This window comes from Scardinius erythrophthalmus, assembly GCF_964197995.2.
Source record: "Scardinius erythrophthalmus genome assembly, chromosome: 21".
In the NCBI taxonomy this organism is placed as follows: domain Eukaryota; kingdom Metazoa; phylum Chordata; class Actinopteri; order Cypriniformes; family Leuciscidae; genus Scardinius; species Scardinius erythrophthalmus.
Genome location: NC_138241.1, coordinates 31,964,630 through 31,981,304, shown reverse-complemented (window position 1 = coordinate 31,981,304; position 16,675 = coordinate 31,964,630). Strand labels below are relative to the sequence as shown.

At 37.8% G+C, this 16,675-nt stretch overlaps 1 protein-coding gene across 2 annotated transcripts in view; it reads left to right on the top strand.

The window, feature by feature from the left end:
- The window catches only part of ablim1a (actin binding LIM protein 1a), a gene marked incomplete at its 3' end in the record, with an annotated part of 54,632 nt that continues 37,957 nt past the window's right edge, over nt 1-16,675 (top strand). For both annotated transcript variants that reach the window (XM_081351056.1, XM_081351055.1), the window contains exon 1: nt 1-1,022. In XM_081351056.1, the coding sequence (XP_081207182.1) occupies nt 926-1,022 (97 nt within the window). In that variant the 5' untranslated portion in view covers nt 1-925. The remainder of the gene's footprint in view (nt 1,023-16,675) is intronic.

Here is a 16,675-nt window from a genome sequence, read left to right as displayed (position 1 = left end):
TTTTTTGATGAATAGAAAGTCAGCTTTTATTTGAAATGGAAATCTTTTGTAACAATGTTTAAGTTCTTACTGTCACTTTTCATCAATTAAATGCATCCTTTCTTAATAAAAGAAGAGAGTAAAAATCTTACTGACCCGCGTTATTAGCATTAAATCATCAACCTTCCAGCCTAGATAACAGCATCAGCCATGAGAGAAAAAAAACAAAAAAGAATATTATTTGATCGCTATTGCAGGCTACGGAAGCTGTTTTTCAGGATATTAAACCTTAGTATTTTATAATAATGAGAAACATTCCTGTTATTACTTCATATCTGCTAGTAATGAGAAACCTCATAATAATGATTTCTCAAAAATACTACGAGACACTAACTCACAATAATGACTTAATATCTCATTATTAAAACACAATCACAATTTTTAATCAACTGTGACAGAAACCGACTTCCATATCAGACACAATGATTGACAAACCTAGCTGAATAATGCAAGCCAACTAGGGAAGAGTATTTCTTAAACAACGTACTGTGTGTGTGTGTGTGTGTGTGTGTGTGTGTTCTTGCATCTCTGTGTCCGACAGCATCCCGTAAATGCCCCGCCCTGCCTCTGCACCAGGGCATCAGACTTCTACCTGTTAGACTGCGGCATCACCGGCCTATCCTTGGCAACTGGTACCGCGGTAACCTGAGTCTCCTCCTCCACTTCCTCCCAGTCCGGACACCAGAACGCATGCAGTGAGGACACTCCGCCTCAGCACTTTCGTGAGTGTGTGTGTGCGAGGGGGGGGCGAGTCTGGTGTGTGCGCGTGTGGCCCTGTGCGAATGTGAATAATTGATGAGGACGCAGCTTCAGAATGTCCTGCCGGGGCCGTCCTGTGAGTGTGTGAGGTTGAAAGGTGAGAGTGTGTATATGCTTGTCAGTAGAGATGGGGGATAAGAGTGCAGTGCACCAGCAAAAACAGCCTCCTTACGATGGACTGTGCAACTACGCCCAAAAAATTACCTCCTGCTTCGGACTTGATGGTAAGCACCGTCTCAGACTTCCCAGTGTCTTGTTCTGTGTGATTTATGGGTTTATCTCTATAGGAGGCTGGTGGGCTTTGTGTTTACGCTTGATTTGTGTTCATTGTTTTCCTTTGTAAGGGAGTTGTCTCTGATATGTGCGCTGGAGCTGGATCAGTTTTCGCGAGGTGAACCGGGGAGGTTTGCTCTGCAGCAGAGAGATTTATTCCCACTGTACCTTGTGTTAGTTTGTGCTAAGCTAATTTGCTGTATGGTTCACTTCACAGAAGAAACCGCAAACTCGTCTGTCCCATGTGTGTAGAGAACATGGAATTCAATGGGAGTGAGTGAAAGGAAAAATACAAATCTGAATGATAAAACATTAACGTAGATGGTATCTAAAACATATATGAAGAGGACATGTTGTCCTGCTCATTCATTCACTGTGGCCTTTTTATATCACAGGAGATGCTCTAAGGGTGTCACTTAAAATTTAAATTTTGTCATCATTTACTCACCCTCAAGTTGTTCCAAACCTGTTTGAATTTCTGTCTTCTGCTGAACACAAAACAAGATATTTTGAAGAATATGGGTAACCAAACAGTTCATGGGCTTCATTGACTTCCATGGAAAATAAATATAGTCAATGGGGCCCATGAACTGTTTGGTTTATGACATTCTTCAAAATATCTTCTTTTGTGTTCAGCAGAAAAAAAGAGATTCATACAGGTTTGGAGCAACTCGAGGATGAGTAAATGATTATGACAATATTCATTTTTTGGGTGAACTATCCCTTTAACTGGATGAATGATTTCAGTGCTCAAGAGCATGTTAAACTCATCAGTCTTTTTGCGGTTTCTATGCCAAGTTCACGTGTCAAGTTTGAGGCATGTTTAAGATGTTTTCAGAGTTTGAGTTTCAGTGGAGTAGAGTCTAAGATGATGCCGCAGTTTTTGGCATCTTTGGAGACCACAAACAAAAACAGGTGGAAGTCACTTGCCGATTTTTAGGATCACAGCGGGTTTGGAGTTGTAATACTGCACTGATCAAAAGTGTGTGTGTGTGTGTGTGTGTAATATGTATATCTATTTAATATATTTTGCACTCTATATATACACCACCGTTAAGAAGTTTTAGATCAGTAAGATTTATTTATTTTTAAAAAGAAGTCTCTTCTACTCACCAAAGCTGCAATTATTTGATTCAAAATACAGTAAAAACAGTAAATTGTGAATTATTTTTTCTATTTAAAAATAACTTTTATATATATATCATATTACAAAATGCAATTTATTCCTGCAATGCAAAGCTGAATTTTCAGCATCATTACTCCAGTCTTCAGTGTCACATGATCCTTCAGAAATCATTCTAACACTGATTTGCTGCTCAAGTAACATTTCTGATTATCAATGTTGAAAACTGTTGTTCATTTTTTTTTTTGATAAATAGAAATATGAAGCTTTTGTAACATTAGCAATGTCTTTACTTTTTCACTTCTGATCAATTTAATGCATCCTTGCTAAACAAGTATTCATTTCTTTAATTTCTTTCCAAAAAAAAAATATTACTGACCCCAAACTTTTGAACGGTAGACTATCATGTTACAAAAGATTTATATTTCAGATAAATACTGTTCTTTTGAACTTTCTGTTCATCACATAATCCTGAAAAAATAATTGTTTTCAACATTGATAATAATAAACGATAATGATAAGTAATGCATATTTATAGTGTCTGTTATGTAAATGGTCTAAAATAGTGTTAAATTCTAGCAATGTGCGGTAATTAAAGGTGTTGTAAGTGATTTTGAAAATTTTCTTACCTCTTTACAAAACTTCGCTCTCCAAAGACACGTCAAATCTTATGCCAGCAGTCCCAAATACACAAAACCATAGACGTACAGAGTTTCAGATTGGCTAAATAAGCTCTGGATATTGTCTTCTGCTTCTGAAAACCCATATCGGTCAACCACTTAGCCTGAAGGCCCTTTCACTGTTACACGTCAGCGTTGACCAATGCATTGAAACTCTTTCTTGAACTAATTTATATTCACCAAGATCACCCGGTCAGTAAAGTTCAATGTTCAGCAAGTTTTTTTTTTCCTTTCTGCAATGTATCAAAGCAGTTGTACAGGGACCTTTTCTGTTCTAAGCACAAATGTTTTTTAGCGTTTATGGTACATTTCCCACTATCTTTCTACCTAACAATCTTGTAAAATTGTGTCATTTTCAACTTTTCATGTTGAGGTCAAAGCAGTGCATGAGTCACGTGAAAGGGCCTTGAGAGAGATCGGAAGAGAGCTTCATTTAATATTCATGAAGCCCTATATCACTCAGAAGCAGAGGAAGATCATGAGAACGCAAGTTCATCTCTCTGTCACTCTAAACCCATCTCTTTACATCTCTCTTCACACCCTCCCTTTTCAGTTAACATGTAAATTATGTTCAACATTTGACAGTTTAAAGATTACATGCATAGTTATAATCTGCCTCAGTCTGTTATAAATTCTATCAGCATCTGCAAAACCCTTTGATTCTCTTTTCCAAAAACCTAGTGAGCTGTTGATAATGGCATGATACTTAGAGCAAAAAAAAAAAAAATGCATTGAATAGAAATATTGAATTAAATAGAAATACTTCAAATAGATTCATTAAAAAAAGTTTTGTTATTAAATAGAGAGTGTGTGTGTGTGTCCAGATTTTTTGCTTTATCTTATAACCTTCACTGTAAAGGATAAGTATGATGCAGCAGTTTGTCCAAAATAAGTTATCTTAGAAATGAAAGATAATTACCTTTCTGTACAACCTTTCTTAAAATATTGCTAGCATATACATCTTTGTAAGTTTTGGAACAGAGCCTTTGTGTGTTTAATAGTATAAACTGCTGAGCCACGGTCTCTGTAATGCATCTGTAGTGCAGAAAGACCCTCTGCGGGGTGTGCAGAGCAGCACATGTCTCTTAAATCTCATTCTTTACTCTGTAATTTCATAATGGCAGTAGGTTAGTGCTTTTCTCCATGATTTGTCATCATTTGGTGAATTATCTCGGTCAGTCAATGACAGCGACTAAAGCACTCTTCGACATTACAAGTTACGTAATCAGATTACCTCTTTCAAGTAATTGATAAAGTAATACATTACTTTTAAATTTTCTACATTTTCTAGCTCCGCCCTCTACTGTGCAGGTGTGAATTTGCATTTTCTTCATCCCGAGGCTCATTCATTTCACTTTTGGTGTGAAAGGGCCTTTACATTTGCCAAAATATATATTTTTTTGTTTGTTTGTTTTGTTATTAAAAAACAAACAAGCAAGGCCAGCCCAGGTGAGCAAAAGTAATTCAAAACTAATGTAATGGATTACTTTACATAAAAAGTAACTAAGTAAAGTGATTAGTTACTTTTTTTAGGGAGTAACACAATATTGTCATAAATTGCTTTCTTCAGCACTGCTCTTCAAACAGCATTAGATTACTAAACAATGTTTGATTTATAATTACTAATGTCTGTCATGTAGTTTACTGGACTCGTTTTTATCAGATCTAGTCGGTTATATGGATGTGGCAGGGTGTTACAAAAGGTTATGTGCTCTGGATGCATTGTGTATTATTTAAAGGTCCCGTATTATGCCCCTTTTCACAAGATGTAAAATAAGTCTCTGATGTCCCCAGAGTGTGTATGTGAAGTTTCAGCTCAAAATACCCAACAGATAATTTTTTACAGCATGTTTAAATTGTCATTTTTTGGGTCACAGAAAAACGCGCTGTTTTAGCGTGTGCCCTTTAAATGCAAATAAGCTGCTGCTGGACGACCCAGGGGGCGGAGCTTCATGAGCTCGCGCTCAGTCTCTCAGGACAATAACACCTCACGGAATGATGATAATATCAGAAACTCTCAGTAACGGTGTTCATTTCGAGTTGGACAATAATGCCTACAGAGTCAGAGTGCTGTATAGAGATGAAACAGGTATAGTTTAGTAGTTTAATTACGGTTATTATAACGTATTTGTCATCTGCTTGTATGTATCCATTATTTATTAATAGCCTACAAGTCTGAGGTCTGAATGATGATCAAACATATACTGATGAGTTTATCATCATTTACATCATAAGAGCTAAGTAAACACAGTAAGTTATAAGAAGTGCGCAAGTGCATAAACGAATTTCGGTAGAGTTGAGGGAGCATTCCTGTGGGCGGAGGTTAGTCAAAAAACGGTTCTAGTGACGTCATTAAAGAAGGAAGTAGAGGGATGTAGTCCAAACGGGCCGTTCGATGTAGGCGACTTCTGTTAAATAAAATATCTCGCTTGGCATTGAACTTTGAGCTTTATAATTTTACAGATATTATTTATGCTCTAACAGCAACATTACACACTAACTAAAGTTTGAAACATCGGATCAAGAAGAACAGGACCTTTAATATGTATTACAATGTATTATTTAATAATTATATTCATTATATCTTAATGCTAATTTCATAATGTCAGTCTATATTAATATTATAATTAAAGGTTGTCTAAGCGATGTCAGGCCAAAACATTTTTTGTCACATACAGCAAACATCTCCTCACTATCCGCTAGCTGCCTGTCCCCTGAACACACTGTAAAAAAACGCGGTCTCTGTAGACACCACAGGCTCCACAAACGGCAACAAAAACAAACTGTGCTCACCCGCACCCCGAAACATAACAAACAGAGCTCCAGCCAATAACCGACAAGAAGTGTTGAAGGGTGGGGTTTGCGCGTTTGCGGGGTTAGTGCGCGTGCACATGAGGTGGGTGTGTGGAGGAGAGAGATGAAGAGGGAAATTTGAATTATGGCCGACACACGACCAAATAGACGACGTTCCGATGAACAGAACAACTTGCAAGAGGGACAAGGATAAGGAACGCGCGAAGTCCCGAATTTACATCGGAAAAACCGAGATGGTCCTCAATGCAGAGCATAAAATCCAAGGGGAGGAGTTGGATAAAATCCAACTCCTCCCACCTTACATATACCTAAACCTACCCGTCTCCACCCCCTGATCCCTAAACCCACCCCTAAACCTACCCATCTCCACTCCTAAACCTACCAATCTCCACCCCTTATATAAGAACCGACTCCTCCCCTCGGATCTTGTGTACTGCATTGAGGTGCTACTGGAGAAACCTTTGAAATGTGGCGAGACCTCCGCCGGCAGAAGGGATTAGCTAGCAGCTACTATCCGACATTCAGTTGCTCTGTTTTTGTAGAACAGGTAAATCCACTTTTCTTTCTAAACTGACGTTCATGTTCGCCAAACCAACACAAGGATGTAATTAGCTAGATTTATGCAGTCAGCGTTAACTTTGGTGAATACAACATGTATGTTTCTAGCAGCGATCAATCTCTATTGTAAATGATCAAGCAAATTCACAGTAGGGCGACAATTTGTGTAAGTTAAGGCTTGTTTTCACCCACGGTTTGTCGTGAATTTGAATATTCATTTATAGGCTATTGACAACTTTGACTAAATTGGTTTACAACGCCACCGTTGTTTATGCTCACTGGGAAACGCGAAGCTAAACGTTATCTTGCTATCATTGCGTCCTTGTATGGGAGCTATTTATAACCTCAGGTGGCAAAACGATTTTAAGATAATTTTTCTCTTTTTCTGCATTCTGTTCTGCAATATATAAAAGCATTTATCTAACTTGGCGACATTACACATTGAATGAAGTATCAGTAAAACTTAACTTTGTAGTGACTATTTTGACTTTCCTTTATGCCGGAAGGGAGGGGAGGAGGGAGGAGACGGGATGAGGAGGAGGGAGGGTCTAGCCAGCCTCCGTTTTGTTTGACAATAATTCGAATGTCAACAAGAAGAAACGTCTCCCGGGATCACTTAGACAACCTTTAATTTTATTTACTCTTATAATTTTTTTTAATAAAAATGTTTATCATTTATGTAAGTTGTTTAATTATAATATTTTCTTTTTTTTTCCCGTTGGCTGGATGCCAACTCTACTTACCACCCAGAAAATTGGCAGAAAGCCCAAAAACCCATAATGAGGTTTCACCAGGCAGCACAATGGAGAATTTAGCTGTAGTTACAATATTTGATGAAGGTCAAAATAAATGAAAAGCGGTGTGAAACTCAGCAATCCCATATATTCTTATCTGGGCATTTTAAATACATTCTCTAGAAAATTATATAAATAACTGCTGTTTCTTTTTTCCTCTTTTATTTTATTTATTTATTTATTTTAATGTCCCTGTGTTTATTTATGCCCATTTGATATTACCTATTTCCTCCAGAGGTTAGGGAACAAATAGAGAGGTTTGGGTGGGTTTATGAACTTGTAACGCTTTATTACACCTCTAATCTTCATAAGACATTAATTAAACCACAACAGTTTGATTATTTTAGTTGTGCCAAACAGCTGCCTTTATATTAATAATAGTATATCACAAAATGTGTTGCTCAAGATTACAGACTCTGCGAGCATATATGAAGAATTAACATTTTGATTATTGCTGCCATGATCATAATCTGATCATTCTGTTTCATTCTGACGGCGCTTTTCTTTGGCTGAATTAGAAAATCCTGTGATTTAAAGATTTAAAGGAGTTTGTTGGATTAGAACTAATCTATATCTCTGAGTATCTGTTTTCAGCTAATCTCGTGCGTTACATTTCAATTGTATTAATAGAAAATGGACTGCGGTTTCTAAAAACAGAATCGAACTGTTCGAATAAGGGCTTGCTAATTGTCTCAAAGATGACCATTCTTGATTTAGATCAAGATCAGGGTATTTTTAGTTGTGTCGTTAAACTGCTCTCAGCAAGGAGCTTGTGCAGCAGCTCTGGTGGCGTCGCCAAACCCTGTCCAAGAGATAATCGGGGGGCAGACGTCAGGGTTAATCCGCTTAGGGGAAGGAAAGGAGCTATTCGAGCCACTTCTTACTTTCCACTTTGGATTGGGGTTCACCTGTGGTCTTCACCTGAGATAGGAGTAGGAGAATTGCATCTGGCAACCACTAAATTGTGACGAGTAAGCATTTACTTTAAGATTTAAGATTTGTTCATCTGAAGACCAGAGGGTTTTGGTTGAAGTTTGGCACTCTCTGCAGACTCAACTGCTGGAACGTGGAACCGGATCACCGGTCATCATCTGGATATTGAGTCAGTTGTAGAGAAGACTTATTCCTAAGGCATTTTTGGCCAAGTTTGTGTGTTTTTAAGGACTTATTGTGCACCACAGCCATGCCTTCCCTTCCCACTTTGAACAGCCTGGGGAAACTGTGCGGCTCGGGACGCAGTCAGCAGGTGGATCGCACCCGGATCAAACGCACAAACTCCGTCAAACGCATGTCTGTCATAGAGAATGGACGTGTGGCAGAAGTGCTGTACCTCATTCCCAAACAGTCCATGATGGAACAGCTGCCGTTTATCAACCCTGACGACTACTACCTGAGCGAGAGCCTGGTACCCGGTACGAACAAACCTAGCATTGCACACCTCTTGTTCATTGCATAATACTGTTACAAAAGAGACACTATTAGATCAGTTTTAAAATTTAGACCCATCATCAACTGAGCAATGGTAATTGTAAAGCTCAATTGTTAGTATTTAGGAAACTTTAGTCAGCATTGTTCTAGTGTACTAGGCTTAATGCATTACCAAGTAATTGAATTACTGTAGTTTAGTTACTTTTCCCTAGAATTTTTTCTGTTATTTAATTAGTTACTACTGATGTATAGACTTTAGAACAATTGATTGCACTTTATTTTACAGTATGTGTGCTTACAGTGTACTTGTATAAGGCAACTACATGGGTTAAGGTTAGGTTTAGGTTAGTTATTACCCGGTTATTGTAATCACTGTACGTATCTTACATAGTAAGTACATGCGGAAAAAAGGACTATAAAATAAAGTGCTACCAAATAAACATATATAAACGTATATAAAACAATAGTGCAGTCAACATCAGAATTTAACATCTAATGTTAAAATGTATGTTTTTAATATAATCTCCCTTTAAACACTGGTCAGTTCAAGAATAATTTATGCAATTTTATATTATTTATTTGAAAGAATTAACTTACCCAACACTGGTCCTACTAGTAATATGTCTTTGTCGCCAACATGATCACATTAGTATTCATATAATTTCATATGGAAAATAGTTTTTATGAATTTTCCATCAGCTTCCAAAACATGAATCCTTTTATATATCAGTTGCTAAAAATGGATTACATGCTTTTAATGGGATGGAAGCAATTAATTATGCTAATCAAGAGGTAGTGCTCATCTAAGTGCAAGGAAACATCATGACACATCAAACTTTTGTGTGTGTGTGTGTGTGTGTGTGTGTGTGTGTGTGTGTGTGTGTGTGTGTGTGTGTGTGTGTGTGTGTGTGTGTGTGTGTGTGTGTGTGTGTGTGTGTGTGTGTGTGTGTGTGTGTGTGTGTGTGTGTGTGTGGAGGAAAGAGCATTATGCAATTTATTAATCAGTACACTAATGTAAAAAAATGATGGTTGCTGCTTTTCGAAAATGAGTTTTATGTAACACTAAACTTCTACAAGGATGCTTGAATCTACCAAAAAGGCTTTATTCGTATTAGACCATCGGACAGATCCAGCATGTCAGATTTCCTCCATCAACAGTCTTCAGATTTCTTGGGATTTGCTTGTAAACTCTTGTTTGGGTGAAGATTTACACAAACAGATTACAGCGATTTTGTGGGAAAGGAACTTCATTTGGCTTGAAAGAAGAAGTTTTACGTGCATTGCCGTTCAAAATTTGGGGTGGTCAGTAAGATTTTGTGGTGTTTTTTTTTTTTTTTATATTTTATTTTTTTTTTACGTTACAATAAGGTCTCATTTGTTAACATTAGTTAATTTATTAACAAAAATGAACTAACAATGAGCAATACATTTGTTACAGTATTCCATTCATTGTTGGTTCCTGTTAGTTCACAGTGAAATTACTAATATTAACAAATAAAACTTTTGTATTTGTAAATTTTGAAATTAGCATTAATAAATGCTGTCTAAGTATTGTTTATTCTTAGTTCATCTTAACTAAAGTTGTTAACTAATGAAACCTTATTGTTACAAAAAAGAAGCAAGGATCAACTAAATTGATCAAAAGTGGCAGTTAAAGGGTTAGTTCACCCAAAAATGAAAATTCTGTCAGTAATTACTCACCCTCATGTTGTTCCAACTGCGTAAGACCTTCGTTCATCTTCGGAACACAAATTAAGATATTTTTGATGAAATCTGAGCCATGTCTCACTCCTCCATAGGCTGCTATGTGACCGAAACTTGCTGGCCCAGAAAAGTTATTAAAGAGATCGTTAATATAGTCCAAGTGACTCCAGTGGCTCAATCTTAAGTTTATCAAGCGACGAGAATACTTTTTGTGCGCAAAAACAAACAAAAATAACGACTTTATTCCACTATTCATTTCCTTCTCTCTGGACCTCTAGTTGGTTCGCGTAGTGTTTTTTCGCAGCGCGTCTGTGTTACACGTCACCAAGTAGGCTCACTATTGGCCGACGCCGGTCATGTGTGTGATGCGTGATGACGTGCAACACAGACGCGCAGCGCAAAAACACTACGAGGGCCAGAGAGAAGGAAATGAAAAGTGGAATAAAGTCGTTATTTTTGTTTGTTTTTGCGCACAAAAAGTATTATTGTCGCTTGATAAACTTAAGATTGAGCCACTGGAGTTACTTGGACTATATTAACGATCTTTTTAATAACTTTTCTGGGCCAGCAAGTTTCGGTCACATAGCAGCCTATGGAGGATTCAGACATGGCTCAGATTTCATCAAAAATATCTTAATTTGTGTTCCGAAGATGAACGAAGGTCTTACGCGGTTGGAACAACATGAGGGTGAGTAATTACTGACAGAATTTTCATTTTTGGGTAAATGTCTTAAACTAACCCTTTAAGACATTTATATTGTTTGTATTTGTATACTTTTCACAAAAATATTAAGCAGCACAGCTGTTTTCAGCAATGTTTCTCGAGCAGCAAATCATCATATTAGAATTATTCCTGAAGGATCATGTGACACTGAAGACTGGAGTAATGATGCTGAAAATTCAGCTTTGATCACAGGAAATAAATTACATGTTTTTATAGATTCAGATAGAAAACAGTTATTTTAAATGGTAATAATATTTCACATAACTTTTTTTACTGTATTTTTGATGCAGTCTTTAAGAGACCTCATTAAAACATTTGTCTGTGTTCTGTTTGACTGCATATTTGTTGTTTGTTATTTTTTAAGTTGCATTTCCCTCATCCTGGAATTCCTTAATGTACCATATAGATCCGCTTGGAAGAGTTTACTTCTGGACATTACTGTGGAGGACTAAGAGCTTTTACAGGGTCATCTGAGAAGGGCAGAGAGTCAATAATTGTGGAGCAGTGTTATTGGAAAAGATAATGGCATGACAAATCAATGAAAATGCTCTTATGTAAATAACAAAGGGGTGTAATAATTTTGCAGTGCAGTGCTATTGCACAGTGATTCAAACAAATTGCACAGAGTTTGATGCATGTGAAACTATTTTAATTTCAGAATTAGATGCAGGGCTGGATTATGAATGGAGCAGATTCCCCAGGACCTACGAATAGGCCCCTGGCTACTAGATTTAGTCATTTATTGTTAAAAAAAAATTGCCTATTTTTTGCACAAATTTAAATATGATAATCAATATAGTGAAAATAATATGCTGAATGTTTTAGCCCATCCTATCTGATTCTGAATGTTATGTTGACATCATACAAGTTGAATCTACAGCAGAGATTATTATATACATCTTCCATTACATTAATGCATTTGGCTGATGCTTTTACCCCAAAACTGGACCTCCTGTTCTCTGGGAATCAAGCCCATGGCATTGCTAAAGCAAAACGTAACCAGTTGAGTGACACATTAGCGCCAGTCGCATACATTTAGTTCTCCAGAAGTGTTTAGAAATGTGTCCGCAATGCACTAAACCAGGCTATGATTAGGTAAAGTACGTTTTTGCGTATGGTAAAGTGTTCATTGATGCTTCTAGGCATGTCAAGGATGTGTTGTGAGGTCACGCTGCCACCTCAGGTTGATGATCCTCAGGTTGATGATCCTCAGTTTACCGCTGATCCAGACTCAAGATGCCACAACAACAGATCTCCCATTCAAGGATGTGTTGTGAGGTCACGCTGCCACCTCAGGTTGATGATCCTCAGTTTACCGCCGATCCAGACTCAACCTTAGATGCCACAACAACAGATCTCCCATTCACCAATGCGTTGTGAGGTCACGCTGCCACATCAGGTTGATGATCCTCAGGTCCCGACTATATCCAAAATATCAGTTTCCACAAAAATATTAAGCAGCAAATCTGAATTTTTTCAGTGTTTTGAGTTTTATGAACTTGTTTCTTTTAATTTAAACAAACTTAAATTTAACTGAAACTGGGCTGGGATTTCTACTCTCCCTTTCAAGTGTCATGGCAAAGCATGCTGGGAAATAGAAATCCCAGCCCAGTTTCAGTTAAATTTAACTTTGTTTAAAATTTAAAGAAACAATTTCATGAATTTAAAACAACAATTCAGATTACTTAAGATGTGTCTGTTTTGAGAACTTTTTTTTTAAGACCCATTTGTTTTGAGAAAGTTCTAAATAAAAATTCATTTGATTGAACTAATTTGTTTAATTTAAGTTCACTCAAACCAATTAATTATTTTAATTAGGGTTAGGGTTTGATTAGGGTTTACAGTGTCACTTAACTACATATTGACTAGCAGACATTTGCATTCTGCTTTGCTTTTGAGCTTGTGAAATATTTTGTACATGCTAATTTTTTACTGAGAGAAATTGAGATCAGAAAGTACACACATTTCGGCTCATTTCTTCTTTATTTTGTGTATAGGCGGTTGTGAATCATACTGCTATGTTGTTTGAGTGGTTCTGCTGTTCTGTTATTGTGGTGTCAGCTATTTCTGATAATTCAAAACTGCATGTATGAATGAACAAAATGAAAGGCAGAGAAGTCCTTTAAGATCTGTCGGAATCAGTCACTGGTAAAACTTCACAATTGTGGAATTTATATGTTGCTTGCAATTTGTTTATTTATGTATTTTGTCAGAATTGACAGCTATTTTTGAATAGAGGGAACTCGGTGGAGTGTTTCTGTCCACAGAATAGAAGACTATGCTCATGTAGTTCTTTGTAACTAGTCTCTGTTGTGTCTAGTAATAGGATTGTCAGAGCTTAATCACAGGGATATTTATAGTGGATTAAACAAGATCATGTCCTGTCTGCTGTCATGATCCCAGACAAACCTGTGTGATCTAATGATATGTCACAGGTGAAGGCGGCACGGCTGGCCTTTCTCAGCAAAGATGCTGACATTGCAGTTTAGTTATTTTATGAGTAGCAGGATGGGCTGAGCACATGAGTTTTGTAGTATATATGCCTAGTTCTGTCATGATCTCTAGATGGCACAAACTGACGATATTTACAGCGTTAACTTCTTGGCACAAGCTGATTGGTTCACATTGCATCTGCAGCCAATGAGCTTTCTGCTCAATATTTAAATGGCTGGTTACCATTCACTATAGCATTTTGCACACGCTTTCAAAATTCATCTAAAACCCTCCATCTTCCCCAATCTGCTAGGGAGGGGTAATTGATGCATGCTATTTGTGCAGCATGTCTTACATACTCACACAGCGTATCGGCAAAAAAAAATTTAACATTTTTTTTTTTTATGAGACTTTTCAGTGAAATGTATGACATTTAAAAATTAAAATCAAATTTTTAAACGCGGAAGTCATTTTCATATTGAATCCTCTGAAAAATGTCAACACTGATAACTCTGGCTATGTTTTCATGCATTTCAGAAAACAAATGGTTTAGCCAAACACTCAAAACCAAAACAAATAGTGTTCCAACCAATCACCGACAGGGGGAGGGTGTTGTGAGGTTTTGAGCCAGCTTTTTCTTCAGCTCTGACTTCGCGTGCAGCCGTGCACGAGCACAAAACCTCACAACACCCTCCCCCTGTCGGTGATTGGTTGGAACACTATTTGTTTTGGTTTTGAGTGTTTGGCTAAACCATTTGTTTTTGTGTGCAGATCTCAGAGCCTAGGCTGCCTACAGAGACACGTTTTTTTGACGGCATGCTTATGGGGCGGGCAGCTAGCGGATCGTTAGGAAAGATTAGATGAATGTGATAAAAATAATATTTGGGCCTGAAATCACTGATACCACCTTTAACATTGGCTCAACCTAAGGTGTGAGTTTGTTCAACCAATACATTTACATTTAGTCATTTAGCAGACGCTTTTATCCAAAGCGACTTACAAATTAGGACTAAAATAAGCAAGTCATCATGAAAAGGCAAGAAGTGCTCAAAATACAAAGTGCAGGCATTGCTCAGAGTAGGCTAGCATAAGCCAGACAAGGGAGGATTAAGGGAAAAGGAAAGGATTTTTTTTAAAAGTTAAAAGTGCTCACGGAAGAGATGAGTTTTAAGTTGTCAGGGATTCTGCATTCCGGATGAGGACGGGGAGATCATTCCACCAGCATGGAACCGTGAATGAGAATGTTCTGGAGAGTGATTTTTTTGGCTCTCTGTGATGGAACCACGAGACGTCGCTCATTGACTGATCGTAGGCTTCCGGTAGGGATGTAGACTCGTAGGAGTGAGTGAAAGTATGAGCTGACCCTGTGATAGATCTGTAATGCCTTGAACTTGATGCGAGCAGAGAGTGGTCGCCAGTGCAGAGAGATGAACAGAGGAGTGACGTGGGCACTTTTGGGCTCGTTGAAGACGAGACGAGCTGCAGCGTTCTGAATCATTTAGTATTTGTTTGAATATTTCCTTTTTATATATTTCAATACATATGAACCTCATTACCTTAAAAAATTTTTTTTTACCCGTTTGATATGAACCTTTTGAATGTTTGTTCTAGCTTAATCAAGCCAAATTGGCCGCTACAATCATAAATTCTGCTTGGCAGAGCCGGGAAGTTCCAGACTGCAGAGGAAGATGGGCGAGTCCTCGGATTAATGAGACAGAAAAGGGGGATGGGACGAGGGGTGGGGGCAGAAAGAGGAGGAGAAGAGAACAGAGGGGTACAGGGGAGCAGGCACACGCCGGGCTGCCTCTGTTGTTTTAGGAGACATTTAAGCTTTCTTCTCACTCACATTTTCCTCTTATATTCATGTGTATTAGTTCACTGGATTTTTTGCTTATAGCTTTTTGAATGCGGCGTTGAATCTCACTGGATACGACTCCACCAGGGCTGGTTATTGATTCATATCACTTATCACTGATGGTCATGGTCAAGAAGAAAGGTAATTGTGTGTGTGTGCGTGCGTGTGTGTGTTAGTGAGAGTTACTGACCATCTTTATATCTTAGTGTGGTCACGTTGCACACTTCTGAGAGTAAAAAGTCCATTATAATCTCAGAAAACAGTCACTTTTATGCCTTTCAAGAGGTTTATAATACGTGTGAATTTGTTCATTACATTCTGTTCTTTCACGGCTATCAGTCCCATTATGCTTTATCTGCAGAGGTGCAGGTTGGATCCCACCTCTTTTTTTAAGGTGATTCTGACATGGTATTTTGTGGTTCATTTGTTAAACATAGGTTGATAATCTTTGTTTATGCCCAGGTTGTTTGGATTTAGCCGTTGTGTTTGAGCTATTTGAATCACAGGAACTGTTATATAATAGAAAGCGTCCTTTGTGCTGCAGTCGTACCTCTCAAGTCCTCAGGTTATTGGATCAGAGCTGTCGGTCTTTTCATTGTGGGATTGAGTTAGCGGCATGTCTCCTGTCATCGCCGTTGTTTCGGCTGTGTTGCAGTTTTAAATGGGATGCAGAACCGTGAGGTACACGCGCGAAGCCCGCAGCCGTCGCCATAGCAACGCTGACAGGAAGGTAGGGTCCATTGTTGTGTCTCGCCTGCAGTGGCCTCTTTCGGTTTAAAGATGTCTCATCCCTGCTGCAGTTCATCTGCAGAGACGCACAGTTCTCGTTCATTTCCTGCATTGTGTCTTTGACTATAATCAAGAATGGGACATTTATTAAGGTCTTTTCCCAATAATACAGAGGGAAGACTGCAAGTGTAAAATACATCTTTGTTAGCACAAACATTTACATGCAATTGAGCCACATTAATTTACAGTAATTTGAGAGTATGCAATATTATGATACTACAGTATTGGGTTACTTTATTTCGATGGTCCTCTTTAGACATTCTACTTTTTAACTTTGCAACTACATGTCAACTATCTCTCACTGGAGTATTAGTAGACTTTCATTAGACTGTTAGGTTAGGGTTTGGGTTAGTAGAATAATTTGACATGTAGTTGCTTATAGTCAGTGGAGTGTCTGTTGGGGAGCATCAGAATGAATAGTTAGCAGATATTAAGCAGACAGTCTACTAATACTCTAATGAGTGCTAGTTGACATGTTGTTGTTTCAACATTACTTATAGTTAATAGAATATCTATACTGGACCACAGAAATATAGTGTTACCTTGGGATGTTCCATGAAAACTTGCCTGCAAAGTACATGCTCTTACAAAAAGTACTTTTTTAGTACCAAGGTACTATTATGGTGATGTCACTGTGACTTTATATAAGTGGCAAGCAAATACTTTGCTGAAGTTGTCAAATAAAATCATATAAAAGTAAAC